The sequence below is a fragment of the Protopterus annectens genome, chromosome 3.part0 (assembly GCF_019279795.1).
Source record: "Protopterus annectens isolate FY-2018-M chromosome 3.part0, PAN1.0, whole genome shotgun sequence".
NCBI classification, from domain to species: Eukaryota; Metazoa; Chordata; order Ceratodontiformes; family Protopteridae; genus Protopterus; species Protopterus annectens.
Window position 1 is genome coordinate 1,935,453,594 of NC_056731.1, and position 18,464 is coordinate 1,935,472,057.

The 18,464-nt window shown below is 43.5% G+C and overlaps 1 protein-coding gene across 2 annotated transcripts in view; it reads right to left on the reverse strand.

Annotated features, from left to right (window-relative positions):
• Window positions 1-18,464, reverse strand: part of LOC122797194 (SREBF chaperone) — a 2,019,897-nt gene that overhangs the window by 1,837,108 nt on the left and 164,325 nt on the right. For both annotated transcript variants that reach the window (XM_044066018.1, XM_044066017.1), the window contains exon 2: window positions 12,167-12,393. In XM_044066018.1, coding sequence (XP_043921953.1) covers window positions 12,167-12,288 — 122 coding nt within the window. In that variant the 5' untranslated portion in view covers window positions 12,289-12,393. The remainder of the gene's footprint in view (window positions 1-12,166; window positions 12,394-18,464) is intronic.

Below are 18,464 nucleotides of genomic sequence, written 5' to 3' on the forward strand. Positions count from 1 at the left end.
TGCAGGTAGCCTGCCAGCAGGATAACCCAAGAGTAATCACTGTAACAGTGAAACACGATGAACATCTACCAAAAACTCTACCTAATAATCAAAAAATGCACAACGGCGCCTAAAACTAACTGGCACACAGGATACCAATAAAAACTAGCAAACTAAGTTGTACTCAAAAAAGGCAAGCAATACAACTGCCTAATATATTAGCAACACTAAATATACAATACAGGCTCTAATAAAGCATTGAAGATGATAGAATATAAGAATTTTGAAAAACTTAGCCAGAGCCAAAAGAAGCACAACCAAACTCGTTGACGTGGCAAACGAGATCTGGGGATTGTACTGGTGCACCATGGGATACCTGCTTAGCCATGAGCCAACCAGAAGTCTTTCAGCTTGTAAATCGGCCGAGCCGGAGCCAAGGATCTGTTCCAAACTCATATGTAAAAATGAAGGTGAGATCGGACTACCTAACATCACAAGTTATTAATGATAAGGATATGCAAGCAAAAACTATAACAATGTGGAACAAGTACAACCAGAAAACTACAGAGGGAGGCATTTTGGGCTACGATGCAGGTTCAAAGAAGAGTACTCCTTGTACATAGACTAAAGGAAAATTGATTTCTTGAATTTTATGTTCTTAGGAATGGAGTCCATTCCAATCACATATTTAAAAAAAAAACTGTCACTTCTCCCAACATGATTAACCTTGCAGTTAGTTACAATAAACAGGATTTAAAAGGGCTGTGAGAACATGAGCACTACATTACATTTTTTCATGAATGTTGTTTCACTTACTTTTTTAACAAATGACATTCAGTATGGAAACTTCCCAAAATACACTAGCCTGATCTTGTCAACCACTGAGGAATTGAAACACACCCAGTTTTCCAGAGACAAGTTTACATTTACAGACTTCACTATTAAATATTTCAAATAAAAGAAGCAAATGCCAGCAATGGCTACCTATCGCAATCAGCTGTGAGATCCAACGAATCCTACAACTACAAAAAAGAAAGCAGCAAATAAAAATAAAAAGCTGTTACACTCTCCACACCTTCTACCTTCAAGGTCTCTGGACCTCAGAGTAGACAATAATTTGATGTACTTCAACCTTGGACTTGGTACATCTACATTTGCATTAATAGTCTTGTAATTCCAAGTACCATAATTATATTTCTCAGATTTACAACAGGGAGTCTCAAAAATACCTACCCTACAGAAAAAACATCTTAGAAGAAATACATCTTCTACTCTTACTGAAGTCTGCCTGTGGCAGAGTTTTGCTATACCTTCTTTTATCTTCTCAATTTCATTTTTTTATTCCTCGATGACCTTCCTCTAAGTAACTCACATTTTCTGCTTTGAAATTATTATATTCCAAATGCTGCACTCTGCATATAATATTCTATATTATGTGTGTTTTACATTACATAGGCTACAAACCTTTATGATGTAGAATGTGTATCCTGTAATCTGGATTATCTTGTATTTTACATAACTGTTGGTACATATCTGTATTACTGAAATCTACAGACTCTTCAGGTCTCCACCGCACAATGTCCATTTCACTGGAATGCAGCAAGCTATAGAAATGCAGTATATTAATACAGCAAAAGTACAGTTGTGTACACTTACCATAAATGTAGATGTTCAAGTATATTCACTGTTGCAGTCATCATATTTGGGTTATCTGCTTGCAGTAGCCCTCAGCTGGCCTGATTAACAGAGTCTTGGGTCCTGTGTCGGTTGCTGTTCCTTCTTCCGTGACATCAGGTCGTCAGGGGTATAAAACATACAACAGATGCCATTACATCAGTTTTTTTCTTGCCCCAGATGTCAGGTGCCCCCTAATGGGAAGCAATTAAATCTATAAATATACAAGGTTATACATCCAACAAAAAAAGCAACTACACCAAAAAGCTTTTGAGCATAGTAAAGGAGAGTAGAGGTATAGCCAAAAAGAAGTAAGGGGGCTGGAGGGAGGGTAACCAGGACTGCAACAGTGAATACACTCGAACATCCACATTTATGGTAAGTGTACACAACTGCACTATGTTCTTTGTGTTTCACTGTTGCAGTCATCACATTTGGATAGATTCCCAAAGCTAAGAATGGGAGGAGGAATTTAGATAGCATTAGGATAAGCTATAATGCCCTGCAAGACTGCAGTGGCAAAGCCAGCTCTGGATTTAGAGAAAATTGGCAAATGACAATGCTTGGTGAAAGTATGTACAGAACTCCAGGTAGCAGCTTCTAGGATGTCCCTGGTAGAGACACCTCTGAGAAAGGCTGTAGAGGTATATGCAGCCCTGTTTAAGTGGGGGTCTAATCCCCTGTGGGATAGGTTTTCCATGGTGCTTGTAGCAGAACTGAATGCAATGGCCTATCCATTTGGAAATGGTTTGCTTTGAAACAGCCTTCCCCTCTGCCCCTGCAGCAAATGCCACCAGCAGTTGGTCAGATTTCCTGAGAGGTTTAGTCCTGTCCAAGTAGAATCTAAGTAGTCTTTGCACATCTAAGGAGTGCAGTATCCGTTCCCCTTTGTTCTGTGGATTAGGAAAGAAGGTTGGCAAATGAATGGACTGATTGAGGGTCACACTGGATACCATCTTGGGCATGAAGGAGGGATTGGTCCTGAGAGACACCCTGTCTGCATGACAGATGATGAAAGGCTCCACTGCCATGAGAGCCTGTAATTCAGAAACCCTTCTTGCTGAAGTGATTGCTAAAAGGAAAGCTGTTTTCCAAGAAAGAAATTTTAAGTCTGCAGTAGCAGCTGGCTCGAAAGGAGGAAGAGCAAATTTTTCCAATACAAAGTTAAGGTCCCAGGCTGGAGCTGGAGCTCTTCTGGGTGGTCGTAAATTTTTGGTCCCTCTGAGGAACTGTTTGAGCAGTGGATGAGAAAAGAAGGGAGGTTCTGTGCTATAATGAGCTGAAATGGCTGAGGCGTGAATTTTGATGGAGGAGAAAGACAGGCCCTTGTGAAGCATCTCAGTTAAGTATTGTAAAATCTGAGGTAAATTGGACACTGCCATGCACATCCCTTGAGACTGGTTCCAGGCACGGGATCTTTTCCATTTTTCAGCATGAGATTTTCTAGTACTAGTCCTCCTTGCCTCTAAAATGATATCCATCACTGGTTTACTGAGGGATGGTAAAGGAAAGATTAGATAATTAGCCAGGCTGCTAGGTTCAGTGTTTGAAGCTGAGGGTTCAGGATCTGGTTCTCCTGCTGAGACAATAGGGTAGGAGTCTGAGGCAGGTGCCATTGGGCCAACAGTGACCAGTGTTGGCATGGCCAGTCTGGTGCAATCAAAATCGTCCTTGGTTTGTCTTGTTTGATCTTTAGTAGTACTTTGGAGAGCAGAGGCAGAGGAGGAAAGGCATAAACTGATAGTTTTTTCCAGCTGAAGGACAGAGCTTCCACTTTCCAAGCTTGTTTGTCAGGAGTCCTTGTGCAAAATTTGACCAATTGATAGTTCTGGGTGGAGGCAAACGGGTCTATATTTGGGCTCCCCATTTGCTTGTCAATATGTTGAAAATCCTTGGTTCCAGTTTCCATTCGTGTGGGTCCATGAGGTTTCTGCATAGTTCGTCTGCCAGTGTTATTTAGTTTTCCTGGGAGGAATTGAGCTTGTAGATGCACTTGGCAGCTCAGGGCTGTGTTCCACAATGCCATGGCTAGTCTGCAGAGGGGGTAAGAATGTGTACCTCCCTGCTTGTTTATGTACCACATAACAGTGGTGTTGCCCATCTTTACCATTAATTGTCCTGGAAGAATGTGGCCCTTGAAGGCTGTCAGAGCTTTCTGTACAGCTAACATTTCTTTTTGATTGATATGCAGGTGCATTTGAATTGGGTTCCATTTGCCCTGAATGCACTTCCCTGCCAGTTGAGCCCCCATGCATAGTCTGATGCGTCTGTTGTTAGGGTTTGGGCAGCAGGGGGTAGTGTGAATAGTAGTCCCTTGTTTTGGTGGCAGGCCTCTGCCCACCAAAGAAACTCTAGGCGTAGGCAAGGTATGATAGGAATCATTGCTTCTAGATCCTGAGAATGTTGACAACATAGGCTTTTTAGATACCATTGTAGTTTCCTCATATGCAGTCTTGCATATGGAATTAGAGCAATGCAGGAGGCCATGAACCCCGAGGCTTGTAGTATTTGCCTTGCAGATAGCAGGGTTTTTGTGGCCGCTTGTTTGAAGTAGGTTGTTAAATGAATTTGTTTCTCTGGCGTGAGGAAAGCCACCTGGGAAGTTGCATTCAAGCTTGCTCCTAGGAATATAATTTGCTGACAGGGTACCAGGTGTGATTTCTTTTTGTTTATGGTGTACCCGAGACAAGTTAGCACCCTTTGTACAAAGGCCAGATGATTCAAAAGTATGTCCTGGCTTTCTGCCTGAATTAAACAATCTTCCAGGTATGGGTATATTTGAATATTTCCTTGCCTGCAAAATGCAATGACTGGAGCTAGGCACTTTGTGAATACCCTGTGCACAGTAGATAAGCCAAAGGGCAGTGCAGAGAACTGATAGTGCGTGTAGCCTGCTTTAAAGCGTAGGTATTTTCTGCAAGATTCCCTGATTGGGATATGCAGGTATGCTCCCTTTAAGTCTAGTGTTGCCAGCCAGGCGTCTTTGCTTAGCATAGGGAGCAACTGGTGAAGAGTCAGCATCTTGAATTTTGGAATCCTCAAAAAGGTGTTTACAGTAGACAGGTCCAGGATAGGAAGCCATGAACTGTCTTTTCTGGGTACCAGGAAAAGTCTTGAGTAGAAACATTGTCCCTTTTCCTCTTCTGGTACCAACTGAATAGCCTCCATGCTTAAGAGAGAAAGTACTTGCTTTTGGGCCTCTGCCCACTGATTTGGGGGTAGATCTGGCCATCTGCTTGGTGTTGGTAACGTGTGGAAGTGAAATCTGTATCCCTGGGGCACTATATTTAAAACCCATTTGTCCTGGGTAATGAGTTCCCAGTTCTTTGCATGAAGAGCAATCTTTCCCCCTAAAGGGGCAATAAGTTGAGAAGTGCTTGGAAGTTTGCATAGAGTTTGCTTTTTCCTCCATCTTTTTAAGAACTTCTTCTGCCTTGTTGCCAAACAGGCAGTCCTGGTTTAAGAGAGCATCCAGTAATTTCGCTTTAGCATAATCTGGCAAGGATTGCTCCTTAAGTCAAGCATGGCTTCTAAGTACAGACTCAGTTACATCTGTCCTGCAAGATACCTCTAGTGAATCAAAACCACATTGCAAAGTGTGTTTTCCATCTTGTTCAGCTGAGTGCAATAAAGCCTTATTTTCAACACAATCAGGAATCAACATCATTTTCGGTTTAAGCAATCCAATAATATGCTGCTGATACTTTAACATATGAAACTGGCAGTTTAAGGCCCTAATGGCCAAAGTTGCAGAAGTGTATACCTTCTTACCCCATCTATCCAGCACCCTGGAGTCTCTATCAGGGGGGGGGGGGTAGGATTTTTGGCAGTAGTAGCTTTAATACCCTTGGGTCCTGTGAAATGGTCTCAGGGTCCGCAGTAGGATTTTTAAAAAGGAACTTGTGAGTCAGGGACCCTGTAATATCTGTCAGGTTTTCTGGGAGCAGGAGGTTAAGTGTCATGGACCAAGCTGGATTCCGAAAAGGCATCAACAATGTCTAGCACAGGAGGTATGGCTAAAGGCCTGTGCTGGGGCAGTAATAAGAAATCCCTAAGCCTCTTTTTAGAATCAGAGAAATCCTGACCTTCCCAACGAAAATGCTCCCTGAGAGAATGCAAGGTTTCACCAAAAGAGAAATCCTCTGGGAGAGAAGCAGCGGGAATAGAGTCCTCATAGGTAGATAAGGGTAAATCCTGGTCATCAGAGAAAACAGAAAATTCAGAATCCTGATCAGAAGTATCATAAGCAAACTCAGTCCTAGGTTTCTTAGAGGGGGAAAGCTGGCTTCCCCTGATTAAAGTAATAAGGTCTTCAGCCATTCTTATCATTTGTTTTTTAGGCACAGAGGCCTGACCATGCGGTCTGGGCATCAGTTTTCTAGGCATGGTACAAGTTTTAGGCCTTGAAGAAGAAGATGATGGCGTCGGTTTGATACGCAAGTCAGTAGGGCCTGAATACACCCTCAGAAGCCGGTGCCTGCACAGCGGCTCCGGACCCATCCAAGGTAGAGACATCCGCAGGTTCCACAACTGAAGCATCTTGTGGCATACCGGACTCCAAATGGGTCTCAGTAGAGGCCTGCGAATTTGAAGTAGCGGGTATCAGGGGCTGCGAAAGCGCCTCACTGAGTACCGGCGAACTGGCGACTGGCTTAGGAGAAGCGTCGTCGGCAGCTTTGGACCTAGGCAGCCTGTCTCTGTCTTTATCTTTGCATTTTTTCAGAATGTCGTTAGTCGGATGGCTTACCGAAGACATATCAGGATAATTGAAACGAGCACCAAAATATTTAGAAGCGAAAATATACCGATGACGGACAGTTCGTGGTTTAAAGAAGGCACAAAACCGACAGTGAGGTACATCGTGGTTAGGGCCTAGGCAAGGAAGTACAGTACGAATGAAAATCTTTATGAGGTATTTGCTTTCCACAAGTAATGCAATTATTTACTTTTACTGACATCGGTTTAGAGCAAGAAAAAGTTTCCCCAACGGGGTATTTAGCTTTTAGTTGAAGACTTCGGTTCTGAAACTTGAAAATGAAAATTTCAGGAGTCGGCCGGCACTTGCAAACTGATTCTGCTTCGGGCACCGCACGGCAAGAAGACTGATGTAATGGTATTGGCTGCATGTTTTATACCCCTGACAACCTGGCATCATGGAACAAGGAACAGCAACCGACATAGGACCCAAGACTTTGTTAATCAGACCGACTGAGGGCTACTGCAAGCAGATAACCCAAATGTGATGACTGTAACAGTGAAACATGAAGAACATCTAGAGTTCGGGAGAAATCAATAAATGTAGCCTGTTCCCTGGCAACTCCCCGTTTCACAGTACCTACCCCCACACTTCTGACACTCAAAGTAAATACACAGACATGCAGGTGGGCATTCTAACCTGTCAGAAAACAGCAAGATAAGAGGTGATTTACTTGTTAAACAGTGAACCAAAAGGACTTGCCACACCGATAAGGCTAGAGTTTTACTCCAAAGTATTTCTGGTGCCAATCAAGACCAGGGATCTCAGGCCCACTTTAGATCTCAGCAACCTAAGTACCTTTACTCCCAAAGAGATTCCCTGCATGGTCTCTGTTTAGACAATTCTGTTGTGCCTGGCAGAACAATGCTGGATGTGCTCTTTGGACCTCAAGGATGTTTGTCTGCATGTCAGGATCCATCAAGCAATGTCGGAGGTTCTTGTCCTTCAGAGTGGAAGTCAGTCACTTACATTTCAAACCACTTCTTTTTGATCATGCTTCAGCTCCCAGAGTGTTCACTAAGTGCATGTTCATACTGGTGTTGTACCTGCCTCTGCAGGGAGCCAAGGTGCTTGCTTATTTGGGTGACTACCTTCTTACTGAACCTTCTTGATCAGCTTATCCAAGCAGAGCAGATCATGTTCTCTTTTTCTCAGTCTACTTACATCATTCTGAATATTCCAGAAATTTGATTGGCAGTCACTGCAGAGTCTAGTTTTCACAGACTGTAAGCTGGGCACTCTAACTTGGAAGGCGAACCTAAGCACCCATAGGATCCAGGTTTTGATATTCAAAGTTGCTGCTCTTCTTAGCTTTCCTCTAGTTTTAGTGCATCGGTGTCTCAGGTTGCTGGGCCAAATGGAAGTTGCAATTTCCATGAATCCACTAGCTAGAATTGGCATTACAACACTTCACTGGATTCCAAGAGTTTAGTGGTCACAGGGTATAAGCTCTATGGAGCACTAGGAGATCCACATATCTTATGCATGCAACAGCTGTCATGGTGGCTGAAAGCCAATATTCTTTTCTTGGGCAATCCCCTAACCCTAACACGGTGACCAGCATCAGGAATGCTTCAACTCCTGGGAGAGGTAATTTCAGTGGATAAACAAATTCAACAAGTCTGTTTATTCAAAGGATATTTGTTTAAAGTCAATATAATGGAAATGAGGGCAGTTTCCTTTCTCTTCAGGCCTTTCATGGCTGTCTGCCTCCAGGGGTGTCCTGTCCATACACAAAGGTAGTGTGCCAGTTAAAGGTACACTGATAAACAGGGAAAACACCATCATATTCTCTGTACCAGGAGGCAAAGGCTATGGTTACAGACCATCTTCTAGTGGCAGTCCACATTACAGGTTAGGCCAGTGCCTTAGTGGACAGAAAGAATGGATGTCTGCACATTCTGCATGAGTGGTCATTCAAATTTTTGGTGGTGAGAAGGACCTTCCACAGATAGAGGGAAGTCCTGTAGTGACTTGTTCATGTCCACAACTGTTGCCAGCTTCAGGAACATCTCCCTCATCCCATCAATGGAGAAGAGACCCAAAGGATGCCCCAGCCCATTCATGGCTCCTTTGTGCTTTCTCTCACTTACTTTGACAGCAGAGTTTCTTGAAAAGGAAAGGCTACTTAAGCCACAGTCATCCTCATAACCCCTTTTGATCCTGGCAGGCCTGCTACCCTACCTTACTGCTGGTGAAACCTATTTCCTGAGATTACTTAAAACAAAAATTGTCCACCCATCAGTCAAGTCTCAAATGAAAATTCATTCTCTGAAACTCACAGCATGGTTGCTCTAGTTCCAGTAGCCAATGATGATTCTGTTCCTTTGGAGAGAATGATCCCCACTGTCTTCTCTACCTAAAAGCCCTATACAAGGAAAACATGCCAGGACAAATGAACACGTTTTCCTGCTTGGACTAAGTTTAAGGGGTTGACCCCTTTTTCTGCTCCAGTCCCAACCTTGCTGGACTACCCTGCTGGCAAATTTGACTTGGGTTTAAAGCTTTTCTTGTGTCAAGGTCCTGATGGCGGGTCTATATTATAAGACCGAAAGTGCATATGTGCAACTACATAAAAGTCGACACAATGCACAAAACCTTAAAATAGCGAATGGCCACATAATCGAATTTTTCCCTAGGGAAAAAACTTACAGGGATGTTCTCTAAAAAATAAATAAATAATTTAACTCCATAAACAGGTGGGGGGCTTCGCCCACCACACACCCCTAACTAAATATATCAACTCCGAGATCACACTATAGGGAAGGAAAGGGCAACTCCGTAAAGTTGGCCAACTATCTCCTTGCCCTATGACATATTCATTGAATCGCTTAAATGCGATTCGATGAATATGCGTCATCGTTTCCGTATTTGCTCAGAAGCATTTTCGTGCTTCTAATATAGACCCCTGATGGCTACCATGTCAAACTTTTGTTTGGGCCAAGATAGTTCTTCCTTAGCGCTACTAACACCATCTAAAGCTTTTGAATGGTGCCTTTGAGGTCACAACTGTATGATACAGTGTCGCATCTGGACTTCTGTACATATTATACATTTATATGTACACATGTATGGGCGCCTACATATTTATACACACACACATATATATATATATATATATATATATATATATATATATATAAATATGTGCAGACACACACGTGTGTGTGTGTGTGTGTGTGTGTGTGTGTGTGTGTGTGTGTGTACACACATATATATTTTCTCTTTCAGACTTTGAAACAGACTACTTTTGAAATGGCTGCTTATGTTTGTTTCTTTCGGCTTTTCCCGGTTAGGGGTCGCCACAGCGGAACTCCGGTCCGCTAATGATTGGCAGTAGATTTTTACGTGCTGGCTTGCCAGGCCTAAAGCACAACCTTCAACGAAGGAACGCCCATTTACGCATGTCGCCATACAGAAGACGCTCTAACTGAGAATCGAACGTGCAATGTCTGACTGTGAGGCGACAATGCTACCGCAGCACCACCACCAGAGTTTGAAATGGCTGCTTATGCAGAACTCAAATGTGTGTCCTGAAGACTGCTGGAGGACATCTGAGCTTTGCACCCTGTCTGCAGAACCTCTTTACTTAATCTTCCATTAGGACCAAGTTTTTGTTAATACTAGGCCTTCTTTTGCTTTTAATTTTGCTAATTAGTTCACTTTCAACCAGGTCATTTATTTGCCTGCTTTTTTGCTCAGTGCTACAACCTTAGGAAGGACCTCCGGGTTCCTATTACATGATCGATGGTTTGAAACTTTGAACACGACAATATCGAACTCGTCTGTTCGAAGTTTCAAATCTTCGAACATAGAAAAAAATTAAACATGTAACAGTAAACTAACTGTTGCAAGCCCCCCTACACCCCCCACACCCCCGCTCTTTAAATATACCAACTCCGAGATCTCACTACAGTGCAGTAAAGGGAAACAGTCCCTTTCCGCACTACAGTGAGGTTTCAGAGCTGGTATATTTAAAGAGTGGGGGGTGAAGGGGAGCTTGCCCCCCCTGCTTGCAACAGTTAGTTTACTGTTGCATGTTTTATTATTATTTTTTCTTTTTACGTGATCGAACTTCTGCAAGTCCGACTATATGGTTTCAACCATATAGGGTTCGAACTTGTTGAAGTTCGATCACGTAATAGGAACCCAGTACCTCCTGCACTATCTGGGTATTCTTTAGACAGAACATGAAGTCTGTCAGGAATTGTCCCCAGCTGTCTGTTTCCGAAGATGCCAGATATTAAAAACCTTTTAACACAAAGATTTGGACATTCACCCTAAGTGGCTTTTACACTGTGTTCAGATCTCCATTTTCTATGGCAAGAGGTGGCCTATTTGTCCTGTGGCTTACTCTACCAACCTCAGATACTTTACTAACCTTCTTTAGGAATGCTTAAGGGGACAGTGTCTGTTGGGCTACTACTTGGCTGTCCTTGAACACCTTCATGAAACAGCACAAGTTGTCTCATTTGGGGGTCTCTGTGCTCACAGATATCTTGGCCTAGGACTTCCCATTCAGAACTGCATGGACACTGTTCTAGAGATTATGGAGACAGGAGAAATCAGAAAAGAAGATTATATGCTTATCATAGTGTTAGATCTGTAGAAGTACGTTTGTGCTCCACAATGACCCCCCCCCCCAGTTGTTAAGATTTCAGTTCCTTTGGCTTGGGTGTGAAATTGAGCTACCTCAGATCTAGAGGGGGGAAGCTGCTGTGGTGTATAATGCAATGGGGAAGGACTGCAGCAGCCTAGGAAAGTTTAGAGTGCTAAAGTACTCCTAATGCCTGCTGTACAAGTCTCAGAAGTTATAATATGGTGGATCTGCTCTGCTAACAAGAACAGACTTTTTCTATTTACATTAGTTGTACTGGAAATGACTTGAGACAGGCTAGTACCTTCTAGTTACTGTGCTTTTTGCACAAGTTTTAAGAAAAATTAATGCAAAAATAGCAAATAGGTTACAACTTGAACACAACACATTTATTTAAAAATCACACATAAATAAGTAGAAATTCCAAAAGATTTGCAATAAACCATACCCATCCATTTGTATATAAATGTAAAAATGCTGAACATTAAGCTGATCAAAATATTTTTCTCTTGTCATGAATACATTTCAGGTCTCTTTATCATTAATGGCTCAACAGTATGCACACTTATATTTCTGCCAGTTTAAGTTGTACATCTAAGCTAATGTACAATGCGCAATTCCATTATCCACCCATCCATGTTCACTACATCAGACTCCCACAGCGACTATGAACAGCCATTACATTCACAGTATGTAATACTCGGGTAGGAAATGTAGTAGACTGCAGGGCCCGGGGATAATTTTGTGTCACCATTAAGCCTATCCAGTGGCTCTGGGAGGTAGGAGGAAACTGTGGTACCAAGACAAAACCCACATGAACACAGGGAAAGCATACAGACGCCACAGAGACGAACCCCTTGCTGTGAGACAACAATGTTACCCACTGCACCGCTATGTTTCTAAGATTGACCTAGTGGTAGTTACAAGGGGAAATTAAAATTTCTAAGACACCCGAGAAACAGTAAGGAATCCTCCTTAGCATCTTGGTTAAAGTACTCCTAGCCACAACAAATATCTCCCAGGAACTATCCAGAACAATGTTTATATGTTCAAGAGGCTCTGCTCAGTCAACTAAATTAAATAAACAGTTGGTCAAAAAAATCTGATAAAGGTAGCCTAAAATGCATGAGCAATATAAGCTAGTATCACAGAGGACTTACCAGCATGCCAGGATGCAGAAAAAGGTAAAAAGGATAATGGGAATGGGGTAAGTTGCACACAGCAGTCCGTGCTTATAGAACACGCTTGATATCTTCTCACGTAGATTTTCGGTAAGGGTCATTCTCAGCTCCTCCTGTCACCTGGCTGCCATTATGGAATGCAAAGGGTTATGTATTAGCTTCACCTTCTGGAAAAACATCCGTCATGGTAACTTTGGGGGAGTTTACTAAAAAGCAATGGAAAGTTAAAAGAATGGATGAGTATATACTGAGCAGGTGACACACTGAGTTAAAGTATGACTTACAGACAGGTAAATTAGCAGAACATTTTAAAACATTTTTACTAAAACAAAAATATCCAAGCACAAAATTATCATCATTATTCAACTTAAAATGATCAAAACATACACAAAGCAAAGGCAGTTGAGCCAAATATAAAAATAAAATACAAAAAAAAAAAAATGAGGAGGAGCGACAACCAAAAAACTAACCCAAACCAAAGATGCCTGAGAAACTACTATACTTTCAACGACATTAAAGGGATACTGGGGGGAAGAAAGTACATTTGTGTAAAATCTTAGCATAACAGTAGATGTCCTTCTCTTCACTGTTGCAGTATTCCTTACAATAGGGATCCCCTGCCAACAGTGCTCCAACGTCCAACCAGTATACCAAAGCCTTAGGTTGCTAAGGGTATGGCGTACGTCATACGTATGCTCCCTGTGCATGGCAAATAGGGAATAAAGGTGACATCCAGATGTACCATTATCAGAACTGACAGCCCCAGTAGGAATGCCAGCCCAAGGATTGGAGAAGTAGCAAGCCCATCTAGACGTGAAAAGAACCAGGGGGAGGAGGGAGGGAGTGAATACTGCAACAGTGAAGAGAAGGAATCTACTGTTACTGTAAGATTTTACATGACTGTACTATGTCCTTCCATTTCACTGTTGCAGTATTCCTTACAATAGTGAGAATACAAAAGCTCAGGAGGAAGAAGGAGCAACAGAAAACCTCTTCCATTTGGAAAAGTAGGATTTCCTAGTAGTGGGTTTCATGGCCTCCTGCAGGACCTGAGGCATGTGCTCAGTAAAAAGATATCTATAACTGTCTTTCGGCTTTTCCTGGTTAGGGGTCGCCACAGCGGAACTCCGGTCCGCTAATGATTGGCAGTAGATTTTTACGTGCTGGCTTGCCGGGCCTAACGCACAACCTTCAACGAAGGAACGCCCATTCACGCATGTCTAGACACAGGAGACACTCTGAGAATCGAACGTGCAACATCTAACTGTGAGGCGACAATGCTACTGCAGCACAACCACCGCAGTAGTAAAAAGTAAAGATATCTATACGGAATCAAAATCCTATCACCCACAGTGTCAGTTGAAGAGTGGACAGGTGGGGATGGATGAGAGATCCCTTGCCTTGTACTGATGTAATAGCGTCGGCTGCATGTTTTATACCCCTGATGAACTGACGTCATGGAAGAAGTGACAGCATCCGACGCAGAAATCCCAAGACTCTGGTATTCAGGCCAACTGAGGGCTACCTGCAGGCAGCTAACCCAAAGGTGATCACTGCAACAGTGAAACACGAAGAACATCCAATGCTTACTGTGCCAAGAGGGAGTCAACAGCAAGATTTTGGGAACAGCCTGCTTTATCTTGAATAAGATTTTTGGAATGAGAGGAAGGGGTGGTAAGGGATAAAGAAACATCCCCTTCTAGGAAAAAGAGAGGGCATCCACCTTCCAGCCCAGGGGACATGGGGTTCTAGCACAAAAAAAGAGGATGTTGTCTGGTCGGAGGGGAGGCAAACAAATCTACTTGAGGACTCATGTCCATAAACACATCCCTGTGAAACATCCACTCTTGGGATTGTGATATGGACCTGCTCTGAAAGTCTGCGACAATGTTCTGACCTGATGGAATGTAAATTGCCTGAAGTGTCACTTGATACTGGATAGCTAGCTCCCACACTTGAAGTGCTAACCTGCAAAGGAGATAAGATCTTGTCTCCCCTTGGTAGTTGATATACCACATCACTGTGGTATTGTCTGTAAAGTACCGTGAGGGGCCTTAGAGTAAAAAGAGGATGAAATAACCGAAGAGCCAACAGAAGAGCTCTCATTTCTTTGACACTGATGAGGCCTTGAACTTTTAGAGAGCAAAAGGAAGCCCCCCCCCATATCTGAAGCATCTGTGAACAGCTCCTGAGAGAGGACTGGAGGTTGAAAAGGAAGCCCTGGACTATATGACAACTGCCGAATCCTTGACTGAAATTCCAGACTGAGGCATGGAAGAAGAGGGACTAGGAAATCTAGAGGATGAGAGTGCTGAAGTCAAAGTGATCTTAGGAACCAATGAAGCTTCCTCTTGTGGAGTCTGGCTTAGAGAGAGCATAGGAATAGGCAGAGGTCATGAAACCTAGATCTCTCAGAAATTCCCTGGCTGTGATTGAGGCCAAAGGAAGAAGGAACTGAAAAAAAGACAATGAGAGTTAAGGCCTTGGGAGGAAGCATGGATGCCAGCATTGGAACAGTCTAGATGCTACAACCTAGAAAAACATGAACCTGTGAAGGAATCAGGAAGGATATTTTGAAATTTATAGTGAATCCCAGGCTTTGGAGTAGAGAAATTGCAAAGTGAAGATACTGCAGCAGAATCTCTGGAGAGGATGCCTGAAAAAGCAGGTCATCTAGGTAAGGAAAGACCTGCAACCCTCCTTAGCCTGCAAAAAGCAATCACAGGAGTGAGGCATTTGGTGAACACCCTTGGGGCAGTAGAGAGGCCAAAGGGCAAATCAGAGAAGTGAAAATGCCAGGAAGCAACAGAGAAATGTAAAAACCTCCTGAAAAGGTGATGAATAGGGATATGAAGAGAAGCATCCTTGAGGTCCAGAGAAACCAGAAAAGTCTAAGGAAGCAGCAGAGGAAACAAAGTCTGAGGGGACAACATTTAAGAGGAAGGGACCTTCAAAAAGGTATTTAGGTGAGAGAGATCAACAATGGGTCTCAAGTGCCCTATTTCCTGGGGACGAAGAATATTCTGGAATAAAACCCCTTCCCTCTTTTAGAAAATTAAACTTCCTGAATCAAGAGACCCTGAGGCACATTTGGAAAAAAGGCTAACTGTTCCTGAGATGGCTGAGGAATGACCAAGAAAGGGGTGAGAGATTTCCAGACCATGTAGTACCTTTGGCAAAATATGGAAAGAACCCAGGAATCTTGAGTAATCTTTAACCAAACAGGAAGGGACAGTGAAAGATGAAGAAAAAACGGAATATGGCTGAGAAGTACAGGATAGTCAGAGAGTACCTGGTTTGTCAGGAAAAGTAGATTTCTGAGCTAAATGAGTCTGGGTAGCCTTAGCACGAGGTGTTCTTCCACCATCCTTCTTGCCTTTGGGGGAGGGCAATACTGCCTACGAACAAAGGTTCATAGGTTCATAGGTTTATACTAGGCTATCTGCCCTAAGGCATTTATAAGCCTAGCCCAAATTTTTGTGGCTTACGCCACCCCTTATATGAAAAAATACTGTGCCTATTAGTTTGTTGTGCCTCTGTCCAGCAGTGACACAGAGATGATTCCCGGGGTAAACCTACGATCTCCCATCCACAGGTCTAGATTTCTCTTGAACAGAGTCAGCGAGGTGCTCTGCCTCACATGGACCGGGATTTTATTCCACAGCATAGGGAGTCTCTGAGTGATAAATCTATCCCTCCAGCACGTCCTATTTATATCCGTGCTAAGGTTTAAGTCGCTTGCTCTAGTGGTTTTGGTGGATTTGGATTTTTGAGGTGGAGCATGTCCATTAATTCCGGGTTGGACATGGCCTTGTATGTCAGGCACATGTCACCTCTGAGCAGACGGTATGCGACTGAATAGAGCTGGAGTTTCTTCAATCTGGCAGCATATGACAGATTTTGGAGTCCCTTTATCCTTTTGGTGGGGAACTTTTGGGGTCTCTCCAATTGCTGCAGATGTCTGGTGAGATACATCCCGAATGGGGCATTGTACTCGATCATTGGTCTGATAAGTGAAGAGTACAGGGAACAATGACCTCACTAGATCTGGATGTGAATCCCTTCATGATCAGGTGGGCAATGTAGAAGGTCTTTCTAACCACTTTAGCAATGTGAGTGTCAAAAGAAAGGCCACTGTCAACCTGGGTCCCCAGGTCCCTGATAACCTCTTCTGTGCTTAGTGGATTGCCACCTATATGGTAGCTTGGGGTTACCTTGTTTTTCCCGAAGGGTATGACTATACATTTTTGGCATTTAACTTCAGGCCATGGCTCTGGCACCAGCTATCTGTTTCCGTGAGTCCCTTCTGAAGGATATCCGTGTCCGATGCACTTTCCACTATGGCCCAGTTTGCAGTCGTCTGCAAACTTTGTCAGCCAAAGTCCTCCCATGCTGGCCTGTACTTCTGAGAAGTAGATGCCAAACAATAGGGGGCCAAGGACCGAGCCCTGTGGGACACCACTTGTAACCGGCTTGGAGTCTGACACAGCGCCAGCAACTCTAACCCTGTGGGTTCTGTCCTTAAGCCAGTTTGCAACCCATCTTGTGACATATGGGTTTACATTTAAGCTGGTAAGTTTTTCTACAATACCCGAGTGGGGTATTGTGTCGAAAGCCTTTGCAAGGTCAAGGTAGGCTGTATGGACTGCCTTTCCCTCATCAATGGCCTTGGTGACTGTTTCGAAGAAGTCGACCAAGTTCAAAAGGCATGATCTTCCCTTGACAAAGCCAAACTGGGTCGGGTCCAATGTCTGCAAGTCCCTATATCTTTGTTTATGAGCTCCATTATGATCCTCTCCATAGCTTTGCAGACTAGACTTGTTAAGCTTATGGGCGGTAATTACCAGGGTCCGTGAGGCGCCGCCTTTGTGGAGTGGGACCACAGTTGCCGTCGCCACTCCTTGGGCACGTATCCTGTGGTAAGGCTGAGATTAAACAGCTGCCTTATGTGGGGTTAATTCCTCATTTAGCTCGTGTAGCACACAGCCGGGGACACCATCCGGTCCCATTGATGCTGTGTTTTTAGCTTTAGAGAGAGCAGCTTTCACCTGCGCATTTGAGATGTCCGGGAGGCTACACTCGGCTGGGATAGTTATCTCTCCTTTAGGGGAGAGGGGTGAAGTTTGCACTGAACCTGTCTGCCAGTATGTTGGCAATGTCTGTGGGTTCAGTGATTTTGTATCATTTTGGACTAATTCTGAGCATATCTGGGAGTTTCCACCCAGGTTCCTAACATAGCTGAAAAAGGCCTTATGATTGTCCTTTGAATCCATGGCAATTTTTCTCTCAAAATTGGCCTTAGTTGATTTTATGAGTGCTCTTATTTTTTACTAATAATGATCAGGGGTGACTTCCCTTTTATGGATTTTGTTCTATCATGTAATAGCTTTCTCCTCTTACTGTAAAGTTTGTTAATGGCTGGGGTCCACCAGACTGGACATTGACCTTTGTGGAAAGAGTCTTGGTTTTATTTGGGATTGCCTGATCCATGCAGTCCTGGAGGTGTTCATAGAAGGCATTTGTAAGGGCTTCCGCAGCTTGGGTTGTGGTTTCCTCTGGCTCAGGGGCCTTGAAGGATACTACACCAGTCTTGAGTAGTGTGAAGTTTGCTTTAGAGAAGTTCTTCACTATGGTCTTTTTGTTTGGGGTGGGGCGGATGTGGATTTCCAGTGAGATTAGTTTATGATCAGATCTCACCAATGAGGGATATACTTCCGTGTGGAGCATTTTGTCCCCATGTTTGTGACAATGAGATCTAGTATATTTTCTCCTCTCGTGGGAACAGTGACTAGCTGTTCCATGGCATTTGAATTTATGAACTCCAGGAACCGTTGGGCTAGAAAGTTAGGGCTTGAGTAATGTTCCCAGTCTATATTCGGGTAGTTGAAGTCACCTAATATGATGGTGTTTGGAGATACATTTATACCCTCCAGTGTCTTCAGGAAGGCTGTGTGGGGTTCCTGAGTTTGAGAGGGTGGCCTGTAGCATGCTACAATTTGTAGAGCAGTTTTGCCTATGGTTAGTTGCACCTGGATGGTTTCCGAAGCTTGATGCGTTGCCACCAACCTGGAGGTGTGGGTATCCTTTATGAATATGGATACACCCCTCCTTTTGTGGTGTGGTCCGGGTTTTGGGGCGGAACGCATGATATGAGGTAAAACCTAATAGTGCCGGGTGCACTCAGGAGTCTTGAACCAGGTTTCAGTTACAGCACAGACATCGATGTTCTCCATACTGAGAAGGGCCTCGAGTGCGTGCATTTTGAGATTTAGACTTC